At 31.6% G+C, this 26,463-nt stretch overlaps 1 protein-coding gene across 1 annotated transcript in view; it reads left to right on the plus strand.

Annotated features, from left to right (window-relative positions):
- The window catches only part of GRIK2 (glutamate ionotropic receptor kainate type subunit 2), a 599,434-nt gene that overhangs the window by 430,709 nt on the left and 142,262 nt on the right, over nt 1-26,463 (plus strand). Inside the window, exon 11 of the mRNA XM_045544086.1 lies at nt 23,726-23,949. Within this exon, the coding sequence (XP_045400042.1) occupies nt 23,726-23,949 (224 nt within the window). The remainder of the gene's footprint in view (nt 1-23,725; nt 23,950-26,463) is intronic.

The raw sequence follows: 26,463 nt of genomic DNA on the forward strand, positions 1-26,463 counted from the left end.
TTTGGTCTGATCTTTCATATTCATGATGATCTAACCAGGGATAGTTCTTGGTGGCGCAATATGCAGACACAACCTCAGGAGGATATTAGGAAAAAGTGGATTCCTAGGGTATTGGATATTGTTAGTCCTTAAAAAAAGACCTTCCTTCTGAAACCTCTGTCACCCACTACCCCCTCTGCATACACAGGAGGGTTCCACAATATGGTGTACGAGTAAGTACTTGGTAAGGCAGAGGTGAGTTAAAAATCCTAATTCTTGTAGTATGTATTAATAGTTGTATACCTTGTGCACTTTGCCTTAAATTCTTTGAGGCTTAGGTTTTTCAAACATAAAATAGAGGTAATAATATCATATTAATAATTAGGAACAATGTATATGAATTTCCTAATACTGTGCTTGACACGCAGTAGATAATAAATAGAGATATAACTAATAAGTCCAAACTTTGTGTCTTCTTATTTAGTTTACCTTTCTACTCTAGTATTTATGAGTATTCATGTTCAACTAAAGCATAAAACATAGACACTATTACAATGAGAAAGATGGATTATAGTGTTATTATTAATTTTGATTTTAATCATAGTCAATTAAATCAGTGTTAAGTTTTAATAGCAGAGTTTATTAATTGGATCCTTTGGTGTTACAGATGTATTAGTGCTTTCCCACCTCAGTGACCTATGTCTTGTGAATGGCAGTTTTATATTAGAATTAATTAAACATAGGGAACATTAGTAGAGAATAAAATTCACTGTTAGATTGGCAATAGGCAAGATAAATGGGGGAAAAATGATGTTTAGGGCAACAGCAAAGCAGGGACATTCATTACTTTTCAAAATTACCTTTACTATTTTTAAAACCTCAAAGTAGTCTTTGTAGAAAAAAATGAAAACATGTTTGGATTTCATTGTACTTATTTTATAGTTTGGTATTATGACAAATTTGAATTACATATAAGACCGAAAGTGAAGTAATTTATTTTCCTTGCTTAAGTCCTTAAAAATCTTCTCATTTTTGTAATCAACCTAATGCTGTAATTAATCCAGCATTTCTCAAATACATTTAAAAAATGAAATTTGCATGAAAAAATTTCAGTGGATACATTTCAAAATAATAATATATGTCTCACTACAGAGGAAGTAAAGGAATAAACAATCTATTTTGTTTTTCCTTTGTATACTAATCACTTGCTCTCTTTCATATTTTAACTCTAAGAAGTCTTTCCATTGGGCTGACCATCTTTTGAGTTTTTATGATGACTAGTGACTTGGGCCATTCTATGTGAAGATTTTGGTCAGCTATGAAAAGTTGATAGTTAGCCTGGTTCAGTGGATCACACCTGTAATCTCAGCACTGTGAGAGGCTGAGGCAGGAGGAATGTCTGAGCCTATGAGTTCAAGGCTGCCATAAGATATGATGGGGACACTGAGCTCCAGCCCGGGTGACAGAGTGAGACCCTGTCTCTTTAAAAAAATTGATAATTTTTCTGAGTAATCAGACTAATTAGAATCTAATTTAGGACACTATGTCACCATACCAGTTCACTGCATCCATGATCCTCTGTATTGTAGTGTATACCTGGTAATATTCATCTGCCTCAAATATACTGAAAATAACTGGGAGACATAAATAATAACAGTGCAAAAAGTGTTCAGCACTCAATAATATTTATTAAAATAATGACACAAATATTCCACAACAAATGTTAAACTCAAGCACCATGTTCCTTAGAGAATATGGCTGCATATTTTCCAAATGCTTTTTATTTTTATATTGTCTTCCAAAGGCTCCAGTGAAAGTGTCTATTCAAGGACCAAGTAAAGAAATAAACAATGCCATACCTTCCTCTTGAAATTAAAACATTATAACTTTTTATAATATTTTATAAAATATTTTATCACATTTTTCACTCTTAAAAGCAAATTTAGCTATGGAGCCTGACAGAGTAGAGATGAGTACACAGAAACTTGCTAATGCAGCCATTGTATTAAGTTGGGCATAAATTTTACTTGTAGCTTTGGGTCATACGTTCCTTATAGCTAATAACTCATTTACGGGCTCATGAGACCACTGTTATGAGTATGTTTTTCATAAAGCCAACTAGAATTATTCATTAGCATGAAGGAAAACACCTAAGCTGCAATAAGCTAGCACATATTATTATGGGACTACTTAAAGTGACAAGGGCAGTTAAATTACTTTCAACTCTCTGGTGATGTTTGCCTTGGTGTTGGAAAACCTCAGGAAGATTTATGCTTGTAGACATCCATGCATAAGCTAATAAGACAATGCACGAAGTCTCTATATGTGCAGGTTAAAAATGGAACTCAGATCTGTCTTCATCTTCTAGTTTTCCACCAACCCACGTAGCTCAAACCTTTGCCATTTCATTTTGTCTTTATGATGTACTTCCTGCCTCTGATACCTTCTCTAGCAATCCATCTATATATTATAGTCAGATTTTAATGTAATCACCAATACTTTCTCAAAGCTTTTCCACTGAAAGCATTGCATATGTACTGAAAGATTAAAGTATATAATTTCAAGTACTCATGTTGACCTTTAATTTCTTTCTCCCCATCCCTGACACCCATTGGTTGGGTGCTGTTCTCAGCTCTCCCTCTTTGTCATCCATTCAAAGTCTGCCTCCAGGGTTCTGTGTTGGAGCCCTGCTCCGCAAAGACTTTCCTGGCCCCCTTTACTCCTCTAAGGAGGCTACTTTTTTGGATACCAGTAGAACTAATACTTCTCGTACTTAATCAGACATTCCTTAATACTTGAAATTCTTTGTCCTTTTATCATTCCCATGGGATAAACCCCAGCTGGAGGCAAATTTTCAGAATTTGCTTAAGCCAGTGATCTGCTGGGGATTCTCTGATCTAGTATCATAATGAATAAAATATTTGAGGAAATACTATGCACTTGTGCACTCATGACCTGCAGATCAATAATTACTTCTTAACTGTGCAAATTTGGGCTTGTCTCTTTTTCTCTCCGTCTCAGTCTCTCTCTCTCTACTGTGTAGGCTTGAGAAAATTACTTATTCTGTCTTGATGTCATTTCTATTATATATACAATGGGAATAATGATACTCACCTTATAAAATGATGGTGTAGATTAAATGTCAATGTCTGAAAGAGGAACACCACTGTAGTCTTGTTTAACTTAGTCACGTACATCAATGTGACAGCAGGGATGAGGTATAGATGGAGGAGATACGGGGGGGGGAGGGCAATTACAATTACATTTATTATATATATGACAATTATTACTATTAATGTATTCAGAGAGGTGATAATTTTTTTAATGTTGCTTAATTGTGGCTATTAAACACAATGAGCTAGTTTACAGGATGACTATTGAACCATGATTATATTTAGAACAAATAATTGATTATATTAATATATGTGCTATAATGTTATCAGAGAAAAGGAGTATTTTTAAAAATAATCACAACTAAATACTGAGAGATTTTTAAAGTGACATTGTCTGACCCCTTACCTCATTAGAATTGTTTCAATTAAACTTTGAGAGGTTTTTTAAAGGGTAAACATTTAAATATAAAGTTTAGCTCTTTTAGAGGTGCTAAAGAACATTACAACTTCCTTGTTCAAAGAGATTTGTGTTTTAATATCATTAACCATTTGAGGTTGGTAAAAGCGCATTGGGCAATAAGTGTTTGGCTTTCTTAAATGATGTTCCTTTTTGCATCTTCAAACACTGAGATTTTAAAAGCAAACAAAAACTTGATCATTTGATGGATTTAAAAAAAAAAACAGAAGGAGAAAGAAATTCTGTTTCAGTTTGTAAAGAAACTATGGTAAAGTGGGAAGTCAGTTGGAATCTAATTCACTCTTATTTTACATTATTTTATTCCAGCTGTCTGAATGTTTCCAAACATGCTGCCTCGGCATTGAAATTAGTGTTTAACATTATCAAGCCATTTATGATTCATAAATAAGACTTAAATCTGCGGTCCCCAGGGTCCCCAACCCCAGGAGCTGCAGACCAGCACTGGTCCCTGGCCTCTTAGGAACCAGGCAGCACAGCAGGAGGTGAGCAGCAGATGAGGGAGCCAAGCTTCAGAAGCTTCATCTGTATTTATAGCTGCTCTCCATTGCCCCGTCACTCACCATCTCCCCATCCCCTATTCTCCCCCATCCATGGAAAAATTGTCTTCTATGAAACCAGGCCCTGGTGCCAAAAATGTTGGGGACCACTGTCTTAGAAGACCTCACTACACTATGTTGTTTTGCCTCCTGATTGCTCTTTTATTATATACTAGGAAGGAAGTAAAATATTTGTTTTTTAGGGAACTTAAAAAGGCTCCAGGTATTATTACAAAAATAGAAAGATTAAATCAAATAACAGTTTCTTCTAAATAAAAATGAACTTGCACTTCCACAGCTTTCAATTTTGATAGCATATTGTTTAATTTGGCATTCTAGTTGAGGCACTCTAGCACTTCTGGTAAAAACAAACAAACAAAAAACCACCACCAACAAGAACAAAAGAAAACTTTTGCATAGTAGTATTATTATTATTACTTTTTAAAACAATTTCAGCAAAAATAACAAAAATCAGAAGTACAAAGTTATTTATAATTTTCTATGACCCAAAAGTGACAACTGTTAACATGTTTATTAACTTTGCTTCAAGTGTCTCTTTTAATGTAAAAGTTATAAAATATTACAGACAATGTTGAAGTCCCTTAATAACCATAAATTTTCTCAAGTTAGTAATTTTCCAAATCAATCATAAAAGATAAAATTACATTTTCATTATCTCTCTCCAGACATAACCAGTATCTTAAGTTTGGTATTCTCCTGGTGCATTTTTTATAAATTGTTCAATAGTACTCTGTAATAAGAATGTATCATTTTCATTTTACCACTCTTCTACTGGTAGACATTCTGCAAAGTTATGTATGCCATGACAAACAGCACTGTCATGAAGATGCTTGTCTTATTAGCTCCTGGAACACCTATGCCAGGCTTTCTCTTAAAGGACATACTGAGAAAGGAATTGTTGGTCAGCATTCATGTATTTTTTGCAGTTTCATTAGACAATGAAAATATTGTTCTCCAAATTGGTTTATCAATTTACATTTCCACCAGTAGTTTATGAGTTTCTGTTACTCTACAAAATCACTAATACTTGAGATTCTCACCATTTGAGTTTGATCAAATGATCTGGTGACTAGTGGAATCAAGCTGCTTTAATTTTCTATTGCCTGATTATCAGCCCCTCTTTCTCCCAACATGTGTAGACTTTTTAGTTTTCCTTTCTTTGAATTTCCTATTTATTTCATCTTTTGTTATTGATGCAGGGCAATTTGTTATATTTTGCAAATATTTATGATACAAATGTTTCTCCCAGTTACTTATTATTCCTTTATGGTTTGGGATGTTTTTGTGCCTAGTTGGAAAAATTCTTCCTTAACTGGAGCTCATAAAGATATTCTCCTATTATTTAAAATCTTAAGGTTTTTGTTTTTCAAATTTAGTTCTTTGATTCACCTGGAATATGTTCTTTAAGTAAGTCCACACTGATTGGACCTCAACTTAAGTAAAAGCCTGAATTCCTTTCACACCCTTCATGAAGCTAGATGCCTAAATACTCAAACCTACAAGATATTTGCAAATAACTTCTCTTCTTTGTAAAAAAAAAGCAACTTGGAAAGCAAGAGATTTTTACTTTAAAGAGAAATCCTGTGATTATTGTCTCAGACATTAAAAATGTTAGGAATTAGGAAAACACATGACATTTTTAAAAAAAGGCTAATATAGTTATTTTTAACTGAATATTTTTCTCAAAGTGGATTTAAGCAGCAAGCTGTCAAAAATGAAAACAAACTGCTAAATAGTTTAGGGACAAGGATATTGAGAAAATTAATTCAGAAACATAGGATATCACAGACCAGTGTAATTCTAAATACTATAATAGATTATAATTCAGTGGAAATTTTCCTAATATAGATCCTCAACATCCATATATTGGATGTCATTTTGGGAAAGATGCTATATAACTACAACATTAATATAATAATATCTCTTAAATATAATGATGACATTTTATTTAAAAAAAATAAAGTATGTTAAGTGTTAAATTCTTCTTTTAGTACCAGTGCAATAAAGAATTTTTCCTTCGTCTATGTAATTCCACAGTAACATTGAGATTATGTTTACAAATATTTCTGTATTTTTAATATTTAAAAATGATTTAAAAGCCCCTTTGCTCCATTTTTTTCTATGATGTATTTTCAGGATATTTTAAAAGAAATTATTTCCCTGATAACAATCTTTGATAACTTTCTATGAATTGCAATATTGTTGAAAAAATAGAGCTAATGATTATTTTGTTTCCAATTATAAATTATTGAATAAATATCCCCCATGTATACTTAGTTCTTCAAATATGATTTCTAAACTTAGGATATTTAAAGTATCTGTAAAAATGTTTTGGATGTAAATATTACCAGAAAAAAAACAGCACAAGGACATAATTTGAAGATTAAGCGAAAGTAAAATATTAAGTTAATATTATAGAGACTCCTATAAATGTATAGAGACTTCTATACACTTCCATACATCCTATACATAATTTTGCCCCTACAAAACAGTAAGCAACTAATCAGGCTTGCAAATCAAGGTGTTGAAACTTTTCCTTAACATAGGAAAGGCTTCTTAATAAAAAAAAGTTTTTCCAAGCTTCTTTAATGAACAAAGGAAAGCAGATTGGAATGGAAAAGGCTTGAAGTTGGGAATTTGATGACTCAAAGAAAATATTATGTAGAAATGAAAGTAGGCATATAAATTAAGGGCAAGGGAATTCTGGAAGGAAATATGTCCAAAATCTAGGATTATTTGAAGTCAATAATAATTTTATGTTTGCTTCAGAGAGTGACTTTACAGTGACACTACTGAAGCAGTGGCCTTAAAAAATTGTTTTCCTGTGATATATGGAACATCTCTGTGTTATTAAGTAATAAATGCTGATTTGCATCTACTATTACCAGAAAAACAGAATAAATGTAACTAAAAATAGATATGAACAAAGGTGGCTTTTTAAAAGATGATGTTTTCTTTAGACTACAGAGCAAATCTAAACAGAAACAAAACAAAGAAAAGCCCTAAAAAATTAAAAAAATCAAGGAAAATAAAAAGGAATACCATAGCATGGAATTTCTTAATACTGTAGGAAATAAAAAATAGCATCTCTTTGTTAACTGAGACTGGATTCTTCTTTTACATGAAATTGTATGAAGTTTTCTTTCAGAGTGAATTTGAATAATGGAAATACCACAATTGATAAAATAAGATATTGTTCATGATATCCCTAAAGGGAACGATAATTCAGTATAATTCAGTATTATTAATTCAGCATTTTTGTGCCGCTCACATTTTTAGACACTGAAGATATAAAGAAATATGAAAATCCTAGGTAAGATAGACATTGAATAATTTTTTATACTGGTAATGAAACAATGGAGATATTCCCAAAATATTTTGAGAAACCCAAGGGATATATCTAATCCTATCTGGGAGGAAAAAGGGTCAGGAAGGCCTTTAAACTTGAATTAAAAGAAATAACAGGTACTTTTCTTGAATACACTATTTTTTTTGTGCTGAAGTTAATTTAATTTCAGCACATAGTTCTACCTGAGGGATGTCATCTTATATAACACTACACATGAGTAAAACAGGGAACTACAACTTGGTCAGGTTCATTTAAATATATTAAAAAAACAATTTAAGATAAACTGATCTGATTCAGAAAATTTTTAAAAACAGGATTAACGTAAAGTAACAAAGGTGTCTACATCTGTCTTGAATAAGAAAGAAATAGATCTAGTTTTATCAATTAAGAAGAATCTGTTGAGAATGCATTGGTTTGCTAATACGTAATTACACTAACATTAACCACTATTGTTTTGTGCCAAAACCATGTGTCTTCTTCCATAAAATTTCCTGATCATTTCTAATTACCTTTTAAGGTTTTCTGGTTCTTCTGGGACATTTAGTTTGCTAAAAGAGCCAGCCACGTAGAGTTTATTTTTTACATATTTAATTATAATGATATTCATCTGATCAAGTTTTCTTTTTCTTTTCATAAACATTATCCGACTTGGATCATTGGAAGATCAGAGGTATTACGTGTAGGACTTGTTCAAGTACAAATTCAATTACTTATTGAAATGACAACATTTAGTTTAATATGAAACAGCATAGAACTGTCTTTTACATCCTTGTATTATCTCCTCCATGGAAATGTTTAATTTCGATGCCCTGTAATACACTATACTCTCTTTGGTCACCACAGATTAATTTCCTTTTATCAAAATTTAGATTAAAAATATTCTTATAATGTTACTTTGTGCTTTTCACTACATACATTTTCAAGAACCTTTCCCAGTTAGAATATAAGCTCTGGGAGGGCAGGAACTAAATATATAGGACTTAGCATGATCCCTAACACATAATAAATAATGAGTTTTTGTTAAATGCATAAATCCTATTTTTCCATTCAGGCCATTTTGGCCAACTCCTCTTACAAAACTACTTAAAACTGGGAATATATCTCAAATGAATTTTCCCAAGCATTGTATTCTAGCTATTAACATGCATGCCTTGTCTGTTCTAGGTAGGTGTAAGTGTCTGTTTAGGCAGGAGTGATTTGATGTTTTTCGTGGTATTTCCCCCAACACTTGCCACAAGGCCTCACACCTAGTGTAGAAGATGGTCAATAAATTTCTATAGAATAAATAGATAGATATAAATTGTCCACCTAGCTTCATCTCTCCACAGTAGTGGAGTGCAATTAACTTTACGTTGTACTTGTGATTACTTTAAACCATAGCTATAATATCACAGATTCCTTCTGAAAAAAATAAAATCCAGTAAGATTGTTGAACTTATTAGTAGTTCAAATTTTAAGGTAGAGAAATGAGTCATAGCTAATGAATAATAGATAAAGACATTCTGAAACACACAGCAGTACAAATGTAGACACATAGAAAAAGTCATTTTCAAGTGTTTCTTAAGCAGATATTGTGAGATATATTATAGGGCAGTGTATGACATGAGATAATGTGAGGGTATGTATTATGGAAAACACTCAAGGCAGGGCACTTAAAGGCTTTGTCCTTAAATCTCCCCAAATAAACATACACAAAAGTCAGAATTGTCACAATTATATTAGTATGATTCAAAGGAGATTTGATTGTATATGTATGTTTTTAAAAGGTATCTAATCTTAGGGTTAGAGCAGACTAGAAATACAGCATGCTCTGTAATCAAAGGACCATCAATATAAAAGTAACAATTTTAGCATCAGCATGGTAAGAGAGTGGGTCATTCTGGTCAACTGAGAGTTTATCTTTTAAGCACCTTAATACAATCTTTTTGGATAGACCATTTCTAGAATGCATTACATGTCTTTGAAACTGCAGTACAGTGAACATAATCCGAACTCCAGTTGAAAACTTTATATCTGTCTTGATGCTTTCATGATAATTTTATACTTCACATGAAATCACCCAGGAATTTGAAATTCATGTCTATCAAATTTCTTATTCATGGTTGTGATTGAAATGTTGCAAATATTTGCTCAGGAACCATCACTTTTACTCCCTTTCACCTCTTTCATGGGTTCAAATGGGCACACATTGAATTGTTTCCACTTCCATCCCCTTAAGATAGCTGTGTACTTACTTCACCTTGTATCTCATTTTATCTTCTTCAGCTTATTTGCTATTATCTTTTGTTTACTCTAAAATTTCTCATATGCATTTTGCTCACTTTACTACACAAATATTACATAGACTAGGTAATTTTTATGTCTATTTTCAATGAGCATTGAAATAATTTGAAAATCAGTATTTTTAAAGATATGTTGATAATAAGCTGATTTATGAGCATATAAATACTGTTAAGCAGGTTTAAAGCAGGCATCAGCTGCCCAGAAGAGCTGCAAATGACAGTGATTCCATGGTGAAGGGCTCTCAATTCTGGGTCTGAACCTTAGTTATGCAGGTATGAACATTTATATGCAGTTATGCACATAAAATAAATGTTTATATACATTTATTTAGAAATTATTGAACTAGCTAAATACAAGGAACTGATTTTTAGACTGGACTATTTTAATGTCTGTGTAACAGAGACCATGGTTTTCCAGTCCTCTTTTTGTTGATAGGTATAATTTCAATCCAGTTTAGCTAGGTGTGGTGGCTCATACCTGTAATCTCAGAATTTTGGGAGGCTGAGGTGGGAGGATTGCTTGAGCCCAGGAGTTTGAGACCAGCCTGGGCAACAGAGTGAGACCTTGTCTCTACCAAAAAAAAGAAGCCAATTTACAAATCAGTGGACAAGAGACAAAGGACAAACCCCGGATCTCTTGTTGTGTATTCTGGTGGTATTTCTTTTTAAGTATTATTGATGATAATAAAGCCAGGCATTGAGAATCAGGGACAAAAATTCACACATACTATGTTTTCTTTAATTTTGCTAGGTAGACTATCATACATCTGCTCAGACAAAAGAGAAATATTTCAAAGATGTCATATTACAATTGTATGGGCTATTGTTTCTTAAAACAACAACTTCTTTTCTTGATAAGATTGATAAGGGATTAGTAACACATCAGTCATCTATTTTTTTATGAAAGTTTCTTTTCTAGTATCCAAATTTGCTCCCTTCTTTTTCCTCCTTGACTTCTTTTGGCTTGAATGTGTTTTCTTTTGACTCATCATTTTTCCCTCTATTAGTTTGAAGTTATAAACTTTATTTTTCTTTATTATTTTAGTGCCTTTTATGGAAATTTTAACCAGCAACTTAATATGCTATTGATAATAAATATTTTATCTTTTTCCCAAATAGTCCAATGACCTTAGAAAACTTAAACTGATCAACCCCCTCCTGACATCTATTGTTATTTTAGTTATAACCTTATTCTTATTTAACATCACAAATAACTTATTAATATACTTTATATAATCATTATTTGCTTAGACTGAACATATTTAACTCACCCATTTGCTTTACTTCTCATTTATTATTTAGTACTTCTTATATCAGAGACAGTCTTCTGTGGGATCCTATTTTCTTTAAAAATACACACACACACATACATACATATATATAGTGTAGAGGATCTCAAATCTTGGGATCAACATTACAAATAAAAATATAATTTGAGCTACACATAAAATCTGAAGTCAGTATTTGAGAAGTCAAAATTTAAGAAGAAAAAATGGGAGAGTCTGTTAATTATGTAAATAGCAATATTAGGTTGAAACATGAAACTGTCATTTTTGTAGATTAAAATGAAATATCAAGATTCCATATGATTTCACCTGCACATTGTTCCTCCTCATGATGCCATTAAAAAGCTTACAAAAGCTGTGAGCTATGATTGCGCCACTGCACTTTAGCCTGGGTGACAAAATGAGGCAATATCTCTTTAAAACAAAAGATTTTCAAAAGCTTTTCTTGCTTGGTACATAAATATTTAACCTTAAAGATTAATCTAAAAAGAAATTCTAGATACCTTTTTGTAAAAGTGATAATTGTGAAAGATTTCTTTCTGATATTTCACAAGCTTCCTTAAGACTTCAGTTCTAATTAGAAATGAGAACCAGTCTAAATGATTAAAATTTGCTTTCCTCAAAAAAAAAAAAAAGAAGAAGAAAAAGAAAAAATAGATACACACCGAAAAATCTCATCCCTACAGCACTGTTCATGGCCCACTTACTCTGAAAGTGCCAAAGGCCTCTCACCATTGTCTAAAGGTTGGCAAAGTTCAAACAGAGCTCATCAATGCACAGTGAGAATTAATGTGCACGCTACTCATTACCCTGGTGAGACCCTTTGTTAAAACAGTCAATTTCTATGCTGTGTGTAAGGTTGTACAGTGTAATTCCTGGAAAACTGCCAGAACTAGCTATAATAACTAAATTCCCAGCCTCCTGTTTTTGAATCAATCTGTTATTGTGTAAAGAATTTTTTGAATTATGATGAATCTTGTTGCCAGCCAATGTTTTTAGGTCATTTCATGACTGTAAGTCAATTATGTGTTACTTCTATGTATGTGTTATTATAGATAGACTCATTCCAATACATCTCTTTACATAAATTATTTATGTTATGGTTTGTCATAACAAATGAGGCTGAATTTGCTTATTAAAACATAACATGAAATATGAATACTACTAATAGCACTAGTGTTTTAATAATGCTTTCATACTATCTCTGTACAAATCACGGTACACTTAAGGAACAACCACAGTTTTTTTTAAGGTAATTGGCACAATATTACAACTGCACACCCGCATACATACACACACACACATATATATGTTTTTATACACATACACTTATATGTATACATGTGTGTATGTACAAATAGATGTCTATGAATATATACAGTCAGCCCTCCATATCCTTGGATTCCACATCTGTGGATTTAAGCAACGAAGGACTGAAAATATTGTGAAGGGGAAGGATGGTTTTGTCTGTGCTGAACATGTACAGACTTTATTTCTTTGTCATTATTCCCTAAACCAGTGGTTCCCAACCTGTTTGGCACCAGGGACCAGTTTCATAGAAGACAGCTTTTCCGTGGACTGGGGGAAGGGGGGAATGGTTTGGGGATGATTCAAGCACATTACATTTATTGTGTACTTTATTTCTATTACTATTACATTATAATATATAAGGAAATAATTATACAACTCCTCGTAATGCAGCATCAGTGGGAGCCCTAAGCTTGTTTTCCTGCAACTAGGCCGTCCCATCTGGGGGTGATGGGAGACAGTGACATCCAAAGGGTGTTGCTTATGTCCAGTCTACTCCATAATCTTGTTTTGGTTGCTGTCACTGTAGAAAAACCCTTCTTCACAAAGGTAGGATGCTGGAAATGCAAGCAGGCTTTTCAGTGCATTTGTAACAATCTTAAGATATTCCACCTTGACTTTAATCCAGAACATATGGAGATTTGAAGTTATCTCAAACATCCTTTTAAGGCCACAGTCATTTACGATCTCAAGCAGTTGATCCTCTTCTAGCACGAACAAAGTTGATTCACCTGACTTATCCACAAATGGGTCATGGATCCATTCCTTTCTAGTTTGGAGGTCTTTTGTAGTTGAGAAGAAATGTTCAAATTCTTTTGAAAGATGACATAGGTGATCATGCACCAGCTGGGAGAAAGAAGGCCCTGGTTCAGTCTCTTTCAAAATCTCTGCTAATGTTTGAAGCATATCAAAAATCCAAAAAAATAAAGGAGAGAGAATACTCCCAAACTCATTCTACAAGGGCTATAACACTGTGATGCCAAATCTGGACAAAAACACAACAAAAAAAGAAAACTGTAGGCCAATATGTCTAATGGACATAGATGCAAAAATCCTCAACAAAATACTACCAAACCAAATTCAACAACACACTAAAAAGATTATTCATCATGATCATCAAATGGGATTCATCTCAGGGATGAAAAGGTGGTTAAACATATGCAAATCAATGTGGTACAGCATATTGATAGAATAAAGAACAAAACCATATGATCATTTCAATTGATCCTGAAAAATCATTTGATAAAATTCAACATTTCATGATAAAAGCTCTCAAAAAACTGGAGATAGAAGGAACTTACCTCAACATAATAAAAGCCATATAAGAAAGACCCACAGATAGTATCATACTGAATGAGGAATAACTGAAAGCCTTTCCTCTAAGAACTGAAACAAGACAAGGATGCCCATTTTCACCACTGTTATTCAACATAGTATGGGAAGTTCTAGCTAGAGAAATCAGACTAGAGAAAGAAATAAAGTGCATCCAAAATGGAAAGGAAGAAGTCAAATTATCCTTTTTGCAGATGATATGATCTTGTATCTAGAGAAACCTAAAGGCTCCACCAAAAAACTATTGGAACTGATCAGAAAACTCAGTAGAGTTTCAGGATATAAAATCAACATACAAAAATCAGTAGCATTTCTACATGCCAATAGTAAACAATCTGAAAAAGAAACCAAGAAAGTAATCTCACTTACAACAGCTGCAAATGAATAAAATATGTAGGAATAACTTAACCAAAGAAGTGAAAGACCTTTATAATGAAAACTGTAAAACTCTGATGAAAGAAATGGAAGAGGATATAAAAAAAAAAAAGAAAAGAAAAGATATTCCATGCCCATTGATTGGAAGAATCAATATTGTTAAAATGACCATACTACCCAAACCAACTTACAGATTCAATGCTATCTCCATCAAAATACCAATGACATTTTTCACAGAAATAGAAAAAAAAAAATCCTAAAATTTATATGGAACCACAAAAGTACCACAACAGAGAAAGCCATCCTGAGCAAAAAGAACAAAACTAGAGGAATAGCATTATCCAACTTCAAATTATTCTACAGAGCTGTAGAAAACAAAACAGCATGGTATTTTTGTAAAAAGCAGACACATAGATGAATTGAAAAGAATAGAGAGCCCAGAAATAAATTCACACATCTATAGTGAACTTATCTTCGACGAGGTGCTAAGAACATACAGTGGGGAAAGGACAGTCTTTTTAATAAATGGTGCTTAGAAAACTGGATATCCATAGGCAGAAGAATGAAACTGGGCCCTTATCTGGTGCCATATACAAAAATCAAATAAAAATGGATTGAAAACTTAAATCTAAGACCTGAAACTATGAAACTACTAAAAGAAAACATTGGGGAAATGCTTCAGGACATTGATTTGGGCAAGGACTTGTTGAGTATTACACCCAAAGCACAGGCAACGAAAGCAAAATTGGACAAATGGGATCTCATCAAGCTTAAAAAGCTTCTACACAGCAAGGGAAGCAATCAACAAAGTGAAGAGGCAACCCACAGAATGGGAGAAAATATTTACAAGCTACCCATCTGACAAGGGATTAAAAATCAGACTATTTAAGGAACTCTAACAACTCAATATAAAAAAATAAAATAATCTGATTAAAATATGGACAAAGGATCTGACTAGACATTTCTCAAAAGAAGACATACAAGTGGACAACAGGTATATGAAAAAATACTCTACATCACTAGTCATCAGAGAAATGCAAATAAAAACTACAATGAGATATCTCAACCCAGTTAAAATGGCTTTTATCAAAGACAGTCAATGAATGCTGATGAGGATGTGGAGAAAGGGTAACCCAGATATACCATTGGTGGGAATGTAAATTAGTGGACCCACTATGGAGAACAATATAGAGGTTCCTCAAAGAAGGAGAAGTAGAACTACCATATGATCCATCAATCCCAATGCTGGATATATATCCAAAAGAAGGGAATTGAAGATATTAAAAAGATATCTGCACTCTCATGTTTATTGCAGCATTATTCACAATAGCCAAGATTTGAAACCAACCCATTTGTCTATCAGTGGATAAATGGAAAGAAATTGTGTTACATATACACATAATAGAATATTTTATAGCCACAGAAAAGAATGAAATCCTGCCATTTGCAACAACATTGATTGCACTGTAGAACGTTATGTTAAGTGAAATAAGCCAAGTTCAGAAAGACAAATGTCATGTGTTCTCACTCGTATGTGGGAAATAAATATTAAAAACAATTGATCTTATGGAGACAGAGAGTAGAATGATGGTTACCAGAGGTTGGAAAGGGTAGCAGGGAGAAGGGTATAGAATGAGAATGGTTAATGGGTACAAAATTATAGTTAGACAATTAGATAGAATGAACAATATTTTATAGTACAACAAAGTGGCTATAATCAATGGTAAGTTATGGTATACTTTATAATAACTAAGAGAGTGGAATTGGAATATTCCTAGCACAAAAAAAATTATAAATGCTTGAGGTGATGGATACCCCAATTACCCTTTTTTAATTATTTTTAATTGTATGTCTGTATCAAAACATCACATATACCCTATAAAGATATACAAATATTATGTATCTATAATAATGAAAATAAAAAAACAAGCAATAAAACTAAGAAATTAAGAGTAGATAATTAGAAGCTGTATGATAGGTTGTAATTCCTATCAATTTTTCCTTTTGAGTCTGTTGCACCTTCTTCAGTGCTAATGTGTACATTTGCTTCATTTCAACTCTAGGATTTTCAGAGTTAATGCCAATTCTAATGATGAATTTATGTTTGTATTATCACATTAAAGGAAGAATTGAGCAGGGCCCTAAAATTGTAGCATAGTTATACATAACTTCAACCAAAGTATTTATTTAACACTTCTGATTATTTGTTTTCATGTTAATCTTTCCTATGTTCCTATGAGCACCTGAATAATGAAACTGGCATAAACATCTTTGTATGCTATATGTGGCCCCAGGCCTGATGCGTAGTTGAATTTTGATAGTTCTTTGTCAAGGAATATTTGTTATTGTGACATATATTCTACATAAATGAATACAAATTAATGCCCAGTTTAAAAGTGATCTGATCATAATAAAATTTTTATAGCATTGATTATTTACAACCATTATCATTTATTTATCTATTGTTTCAAATATGCCCTGGGAATTCAATGTGCTTAATCCATTATCCACTGTAGAAAGGTTTACTAAAGCAGAATTATATGTTCAAGATTCCATTAAGTAGATTCCTTGTCCTAGTGCTAGTAGTTGTTTTTGGTCCACTGGTTGTGGTCCCACAGCATTTGAACTTGGAAATTTAAAAGAGGTTACCAGAAAATGTATCTTAAAATCAATAACAGGAAATTACATGAATGTTTTTACAGGATCAAGAAATAATCTGAGATTTTAAGTAACATTTTGAGTTCGTTTTAATTTTCTATTTTGAAAGTTTGTATATAATTTTGTTTCAAAAAAGCCATTTATAAATTTTCTTTTCAAGTACTTAGTAGATGTATAGTGAAATTATGTTTGAGTAACATTGTGTTTTTTTTCCTTTTTATATATATGTTTGAATATAACTATAACAATTACAGAATTTTACAGAATATCTTTCATATTTAGGTGATTGTCTTTGGCAGATTATTTCACTTAAATTATGATTTTAAAAGATGCTAATTATTTTAAAATTAAGAAATTAGTAAAACTCCAGATCAAGATTGGAAAATGTCAGAGACAACATAAAACTGAAATTCAGTTCTATGCTCATGAGTGATAGATATAATGATAGATATAATAACATCTATTACAATAATAATAGAAATAATAGATATTTGGAGTATTGATATGTATGATCTCTGATTATTTTTAAATAAAAGTTTTTTGGGAGGGAATTATCAATATGAAACAAATACCTCAATTTCTGCATACATTTTTTTCCTAGGGAGCTAAATTAACTCAACTAGTGCATAAAAAAAAGAGTATTAGAAATATTATAATAATTCTAATATAGGAATATTAATATTTATGAAACATAAAATTGAGAATGCATGACAAGATCAGATTTGGGTTGGGTACAAAACAAAAACAATTAACATTCCTTCCCCCCCAAAAAAAGCAAAACATCAAACTCTGGAAATATTTTAGAGCCATGGTTCTTCTAAAGACTTAACCAGTTGAAAAGTTCATTTTTTATTCTGTCATTAATGTCAAGTTTGGTAAATTTAGTCAATATTATTTGAAATTATCAGCAGGCTTAATTAAGCATTAATAAAGTAGCAGCTGCTGAAGCAGCAGCTAAATCTACTATTGTTTGTATTTAATTATTTCCTAATTGCTCCTATTCAGGCCCTACAAGCATGACAGAAATCTCCATATTTTATTATAACTCAATTGCCTACTTTACTTTCCACTGTGTACTGTGTGGTGACTACTTGGTTTAGTGAGAAGGAACTAAAGGCATATTTCTAAAACATAAGCTTATGTTTTTATAAACCTACAAATTGATATTAGATTTTGTATACTATGCAGCATATACAATTTATACTTACCTTACATTTTAAACATATATAACTTTAATGTCATCAAATTTTTTTTGAACACAACATAGTGAGTACTAACATAAGACACCTTGTAGCAAGTAAAATCCAGGTAATCACAGAGATGATTATGAAACAACTTAGCAGTTATTATTATTTATTATAGCAAAAGTTAGACATTATGCACATGGTAAATCTCCTTTTTTAAATTCTTTTTCCTCCTCTTATGTGATCCCAATATTAGCCATTAGGATGTGATCCAGAACCTTTCTGCAGGAGACAGAGTTGAACATGAACAGTGGGCTGAGGTTGTTGGGGTAACAGGAGGGATGAGGCACAAAGATATTTTTCCTAAATATTCCTACCTTTATTACTGTGTGGTCCTTACAACAAAAATGAGAAGACAGACAATCTAAAATAAATCTTTAAGAGAAAAACAAATGAAAAGACAAAATTCAAGGTTTTTTTTTTTTTGGTAAAAAATAGTTTAAGAGGGTTCTGAAACTAGAATTAGCAATAGTGATAGTTTTATTCATTAAAAAATATTTATTTAATGAATATTCTGTGTCAGGCATTTACTAGACACTGGAGATACAGAATTGGGCAAAATATAGAAATTCCTTAGTCAAAAGGGACTTACATTCTAGTGGAAGAGGCTGATAAATGACATAATTTCAGTTCACGATATGTTTTATGAAAAAAATGAAAACACAGTAAGTGGATAAAGAGTGATAAAATAAGTGGTCAGGAAAGATCCCTTTGAGTAAGTCACATCAGAACTGGCACATGAATGAACTGAGAGAATAAGCCACCTGTATGTATGGAGACAGGCTTTCCATGCGAGTGTGAAGACTTGGAGAAAGGAATGTGCATACACATTTGAGAATTAGCAAGGCAGCCAGAGTTATTGCAACGACAGTGAGTGAGACTGGAACTGATGTTGTTGAAGTAAATCTTATTCCTTGAGTACGGCCAGAAAAAAAGTTTAATTTTAAAATTCTCAGAGTGGTTTTCTTTGAAAATTTTAGTAAGTTAAATTGAAACTGTATTCAGCAGACATTGACTCAGAAGTTCCTGTGTCAGATTTTGTCCAATACCTTGAGGATATTAGGTTCAATATGATCATAAAGATGAATAAGACAATTTGAGAGAGTTCCATGTAGAATAGTAGACTATTAAATTAATGCTTATTAATTTGATAAGATAGCTGCTGTGTGGTTCTCTTTTGAAACTTCCAAGAAAGGATGCTTTACCATCCTCTCCATTCAGAATTATAGTTATGTGTTTTGGACTGATGGTTTTAACGTGCTTAGACTCTGTAAGAACAACAACAATACAATTATAATAATATGTACATTTATATATCTCACATCATATTGGTTGACTTATATGTGAAATAGTCAGAAATAACCCAACATAAAATATTTATTATTACATGTTAAATTTTGTGGTTCATTTTATAAATGCTACACAATACACTGAAGAAAAATTAATGTTGATAGAGTATTCAGGAAAGGCCACACAGGAGGAAAAGAGCCAGAGATGTGTCTTCTAGAATTTGAGTAGTGGAGAAAAGGGAAGATCATTTAGGGAAGGGAAATACAGAATCAGTATAGCAGCAGAAATGGTTATGATGTATTTGAATGATTGTGTACAGAAAAATAGTGGGAAATAAGCATGGTTAAGTCATCTTTGGAGTCATACTTTCCTTAAGTTGCCTTGTTTCACATTAGCTATTCTGGTTTCTTCATTTGTATGTAAAAAAGAAAACCACACTACAAATTTGGTAGAGCTGTGAGGATTAATGAAAGTGATAAGGGAAAACAATATAGCACCATCTTGGCCCATAATTGACACATTTAATGGGAGCTATTATACGATATTCCTTTTTCTTACTGCTGTCACCCTCCCAGTTCAGGGATTTGACATTTCAGACTCATTCTTCAAGCTGCAAACACAGGTAAAATTGTTTTGTAAAGCTCTCTCTGACCCAATCAGGTAGAACTGAGTGAGTTCTTTTTCTTTGTACTATTCATGACATATAACAAACTATTTATTTTTCTTTTGCTAAAATTTATTTTTAAAAATTGTTGGCTGCCTTTTTCTAATGCAAGAATACTTTATTATTATTTAAAATCTGAAATCAATTACTAAATCTATATTTGTTAAATCATATTAGCCTCTATCTATGGAGATAAAAAGTTTATGGATTATTCAATTTTGCCATCAGGCTTTTTTCTCCAACTGCTTAGTTTTTAATAACATGATGTTTAGCAGGAAAATACCATAGCTATTAATATTATTTTAAATACTTTTAATATAACATTTTGATTAGATTACAAAAGTATTATATTATTAAGAGACTTATATAATGAAGTTCGATCTTATTCGTAGATAATGCCACTATGTATAAATAAATGTTCATCTTTACTTCTCAAGATAGTCCTGAGGTCTCGTTTTTTAAATGGATTTCAAAATATATTTGGTGTGCAATCAAATAATGCTTATTTTTGACAATTGATGTTTGATAACTTTTGTGTGTTTTACTATTAATTGTAACAATCAAGTTACAATCAACATAACACAAAATCCTACTAACTAAGGATATGGTAAAAACAACCTGTTGCTGTTTAAAAAAATAGAATTTATTTTTACATAAATTTTGGGTTTGCAGAAAAATTGTGCAGAAAGTAGAGTTTCCATAGACCCTTCCCCTTTTACTTCGTGTACGCAGTCTCCTCTTCTATTAGTGTAGTACATTTGTTATAATTGATGAACTATTATTGACACATATATTATTAATTAAAGTCCATAGTTTTCATTAGGATTTTTTCTGTGTTGAACAGTTTTATGAGTTTTAATAAATGCATAATGTCATGTATCCACCATTATAGTATCCTACAGAATAGTTTTACTGCCCTAAAAATGTTCTGTATTACACATATTTATCACTCTCTCCCTCACCCTTAACGCTTGGCAACCACTAATCTTTTCACTATCTCTATAATTTTGTCTTTTCCTGGATGTCATACAGTTCAAATCATATAGTATGTAGCCTTTTCAGAGTGGTGTCTTTCGTCTTTCACTTAGCAATGTGAATTTAAGGTTCCTCCATGGTTTTTCGTGGTCTAATAGCTCATTTCTTTTTATAACTGAATAACATCCTATTATTTGAAAATAACATGGTCTTTTTATACATTTATTTTTTAATTATTTAAAAGTGTTTATATCTTTTGTTTCAAATGACTAATTTCTTTAATAATTGAAAGTATTATAGTACTATGTAATTTTTGTTTTCCTTCCTCTTTCATATTAGGACTCGAATTTTTATTTTAGGCAATGCTAAGTATTAATAAATTTTAAAAGTTTGTATATGTTTAATCAATCCTATTATATGCCTATAGAACATTTTTTAGGGAATAATGTAGTGGGTTTTGTTTTAATATATGTTATTTGAACTGTTTCCTCACTTTTGATGATACATGTGATATTTTAAAATATTATTTTTCAAGAAGACAATATGTTGTTATTAGCTAAAGTCACCATCTTATACAATAGATCTCTTGAACTTATTCCTCTTATCTAGCTGAAATTTTATATCCTTTGACCAACAACTCCCCAACCTCCCCACCCCCTTGCTTCAAACACCCCAGCCCCTGGTAACCACATTCTACTCTCTACTTCTATGAGATCAACTTTTTTAGATTCCACATATGAAGAGAGTGGTTGTATTATTCTCATCACAAAAATAACTATGTGAGGTAATGCCTATGTTAATTCACTAGTTTCAGTTATTTCACAATGTGTATATACTTCCAAATATCATATTGTACATGATAAATACATGCAGTTTTATCTGTCAATTAAAACATAAAAATAAATTTTTACTACTTTAAAGTATATTCACTTACACGCTTTGTATGTGAAGAAAATTTTGTTTTTCATGTGCCTAAGAAGAGGGATGTTACAGATTGATAAACTGTGCTGTCTATTTAAACCCCCACCCCCTGCTCTCCCCAGACAGGGACAAATCACTACTTCATGTTGTCCATTTTTTACTTAGAGTCTATATTTCTTTAGTTATCACTTTCTTTCTCTAACAAAGTAGTTTGTTTTTTTTTAAAAAAAAAAAAAAACATTTTTACGTTTTTCCCTTCTTAGAGGAAGTGCTGTCTCCTTCCTGCGGAAAATATTATTTCCTCTGCCCAAACTCCGCACCTGATGCTCTGAATTCTCAGAGACTGTAATTTATCGATTGCTCCCTTTGTTTCTATGTGTTTCTTTCCATCTCTACAAACTCTTTGATGAATGAATAAATGAATGCATAACTCCTCTATGATTCAGTTGCTGGTTTCTGAGATGCATGGTATGGTTAAGCTTTAGGTATAGACTCTAACAGCTTGGGTTGGAGTCTATTCCTAGAGCTTACCCATAACAACAGCATTGATTCCAATGTTCAATTAGCTTTATGATGACGAACACGTTTTCTAACTTCTTAAAGTTTCAGTTTCCTTATCTGAAAAAGGAAATAATAGTAGGATTATGTAAATGTTATGAGGAATGTGATAATTCATGTAAAGTCCTTAACACAGTACCTGTTACACAGTAAATATTAATACTTAAAGGATATTAGCAATTATTAGATTGATATTTTCCTTGATTTATGAATATGAAATATGATGATGCCCTCTCCCAGAACCTTAAAGAATTTTTTTCCTTCCTAGTTTTTAGAGAAATGTCTTTCTTTCTCTATAGCTGCTTTGAAAGACACACTCTCTAATCATCTTAGTTCTTTCCCACATACCACCAACACACAAATGGAATACTATTCTCAACAAATTTATCATCTTAAAGAAGTTTCATCTCTAAGTCCTTCAACATTGCCTGAGACAAGAAAACAGAATTTCATTCTTTTATGTGTCTTTCTGTAGCTTTCTACAATGTTTTTTTTCCTTAATCTCTGAAAGTTTTTATGTTTTTGAATAATAAAAGGAATGTAGCAATATAGCTTCTCATCATGGATGCCTTTGTCATTTTAAAATATATGATAATTTTTTATAATATATTAGAGCTTAAGTTCATCCCTGACAGATGGTTATACCATGATGAGTGAAAAGCATTAGTAATATAACATATTTAAGCTACCATGGAAAATTAGCAACTTTGTGAAAATTGAAAAACTTATTTTCTAATGTGATTTAGGCAAAGCTGCAAGGATTTTCATTAAATAATATAAAACAAATTAGAGGGATAGAAACAAAACTCAGAGGCAGTAAACAGACTCACATTAAAAGATGATTTGAATAATATTTTAACTATTTAAAGACTAAAGCATTTTAATTGTATTCTATAGTTTTCAAGCCATAAAATGTTTCTTAATTCTTAGCTAAGTAATTTAATGTATTTATTATTACTATTAGAATTTGACTGATGTATTTAGAAAATGATAATTTATATTAAATAGATTTTTAAAGTTTAAAGTAAAAGCAATAATGAGAAGGCTCAGTAGCATGATTCATGTACTGAAGGTACAATAGTTTCTTCGGTTTTTTTATTGTATACAGTTTTTTCTTTCTATACCTTCTTGCAATAAGTGCTCATGTGCTGATGTGAAAGTACAAAGAAATGATTAGCAGAGTAAATCAGATGCTTCATTTCAGAGTAAAGAATGCTTTAAATTTTAACATAACCGTTACTGCAGTTCTCAAGTGTAAAGCCTTTGTTTTATTTAATTTGGTAAGTGATTTTTTTTTCTTGTGACTTAAAACCAATTTTCCTTTTCTCTTTTTCTTTTTTATGCTTTTCTCTACAGAAAGCTGACCTTGCAGTTGCTCCACTGGCTATTACCTATGTTCGAGAGAAGGTCATCGACTTTTCCAAGCCCTTTATGACACTTGGAATAAGTATTTTGTACCGCAAGCCCAATGGTACAAACCCAGGCGTCTTCTCCTTCCTGAATCCTCTCTCCCCTGATATCTGGATGTATATTCTGCTGGCTTACTTGGGTGTCAGTTGTGTGCTCTTTGTCATAGCCAGGTAACATGCTCACTTTTGTGATTTTTTTGGCAATTGTTACCTTCTTTATCTAACTAATAATTGTCAAAAGTCACAATCAATTTTACTTTTTCTGTTCTTTATTTCCCATGGGGTGCTGAAGAGTAATGAATTTTTAAGAGTCACATCCACTTCTTAAAATGTTATGCTGCCTTTTTGGGCAGAAAGCATGCTGGTTGTGTCAGTAAGCTACTAGTGTTGTAGGGTTTATTATTTTCTTGATCCAAATCTAAAAGCAGTCCAAATCACTATGGTAAAAAAATCATTGCCTGATTTTGCAGATTTCTGTCAAAGCCAAACCAAAATAGCCTGTTTTGCTAATTTGAATTAATAATTCAGTCATAAGTAAAACCAACGTAGTGAAATTTAAAGAGACATTTTTTTAAAGTAACCAAGGCTAATTTACAGTAAACATTCTACATATAAAAAGATTATCATGGTTTTCTACTTTAAATTGGTCATTTTTTGTCACAGAATAAACATTGCTAAAAGAAATGCCTTATTGTCATTGACATGTAGAGTGTGTTTCAGGTCATAGGATCAGAAAATCAAATGTTGAATTGAAATATACATAATTTTATATTATTATAATGGCCTTCAAAATCTGTGATATAGCTCAACCTATGTTGATTTTGCTACTTTATTGTTACACTTGGAGGTAAAAATTTGTTATCATTTTCATTTATGCTTACCTCACTCAACTCTTATTTATGCTTACCTCAATCAATTAATAGATCGTTTGAATATAATTTATTTTCCTTTTGCCTAATTAAGAAGATTAGAATCGTGCCTCAGGATTCAGAATTCTATTGTTACTCTAATAACATTGAGTCAAGCCATATATTCATTATATTCTTTGAATTTTTATAATTTATCAAATATCCGAAAGATATTAATAGCTCTGAATCCAAAATGAATTAGAATTCTAAATATAATTTTTCATATTGATAAAAATACTTATAATGTACAACTATATGTATGTTTTCGTGCCCTGTAATCAAAATTAAATACGCAGCAGTCTTTCTTCAATTATATTACATAGACTTCTTTGATAAATTTATCATTCAGGATATTTGTCCTTCGTTAAACTTATTCTTTTTCCAATGAAGTCATTGGAATTTTTCCTAGCCATTAAAAAAAAAAGTTTAATTTATTCATTTAAAAAAAGGAATAAAATCAATTATAGAAGTAGCATAATATTTTATATACCTTTAATATATTTACACATAGATATTTTTGATATATTTATACATAATTATTATAACAATTTATCATTTTTCACCTAATTGGCTTGAGTCATTCAGGCAATTGTCATTTGGATTTTTCTGAAAATATGTATTGGAACCCTGAGGCCATATAGCATTTGAAACTGTATGGTAGAGCTTGTTAAAATTTTATTTGAAGTTTGAGATTCTCCCCCCAGAAATGGGAATTTTGAGTTCAAAGTTCGTAAACTTTTAGCTCCAGCTTTTTCATATCCTGTGAACATTAAACAGCCTTCTCATTTCTTAGCATCTTTGTACCAATTATATATTTTTTATAATGACCAACACAGCCACCCTATTTTATATGTTTTCAGAGAAATTTAGTTCTAGAGTCATTCAGTGGCTAGAAAGCTCTTTAGTCAGCCCACAAGCCACATAGAAAAATAAATACTTCAAGTATAGAAAAAGCCTTCCTTGATGTTTGCATGTCCACCTGTTTCTTCTTAATCAAATTAACAAAAGTTCCCAGGAAGGCTGTAAATAAAGCCAAGAGGAAAGTGTCATGAGACAATTCTGAGGCAATTGTGTGGCATTAATCATGCTGAATTATGTCTAAAAGGAGTTTCCTGAGGGTCTCAAACACAAACTCTTGGTTTATCTTAAATTTGCATTAGAAATTTTAGATATTCCTAATTTTCCAAGCTGAAATCTTTTTAAAATTATATTTAAAGCAGATACTGAAACCTCTGGATTTTTTTCCAGCTTAAAAGTACATTTGCAAATAGAGGCAAGTGGTATCCACATACACTTATCTAATTTTTCAAAATATCTCTGTAACTCTTACATTGGTAAAATATCATAGATGGCATCTGTATAATTACGGTAACCTGGATTGATTTTACGCACAAAAAATACCCCCAGGGGTGGGGGAAAAAGTAAATAAAAAAAATACACTCAAGTCATCCTAGTTGAGGACATAAAGTCAGTTCTTGTACTACCTTTTAGTGCCTTTAAATTTTGGAATGTTATATGTTGTCAATGGTTATTAAGGGAATAGATTTGAAAATGGTCCCACTTCAGCTTTTTATTCAACAATGTAAAAACAAACTGTCTCACACTGAAAAAAATTAAGTATAAAATATTTGCTTATTAAATGATAGTGTTAGATAAGCAATATTGAGAAATACATTGCAGATTCTTGGTAACATAACACATAATATAAAAATAAATATTTTACACATTTTCTCAGAATATTTTGTTCAATTCTCAATATTAGAATAATCTTGTTTAA

This window comes from Lemur catta, chromosome 2, assembly GCF_020740605.2.
Source record: "Lemur catta isolate mLemCat1 chromosome 2, mLemCat1.pri, whole genome shotgun sequence".
Classification (NCBI taxonomy): Eukaryota; Metazoa; Chordata; class Mammalia; order Primates; family Lemuridae; genus Lemur; species Lemur catta.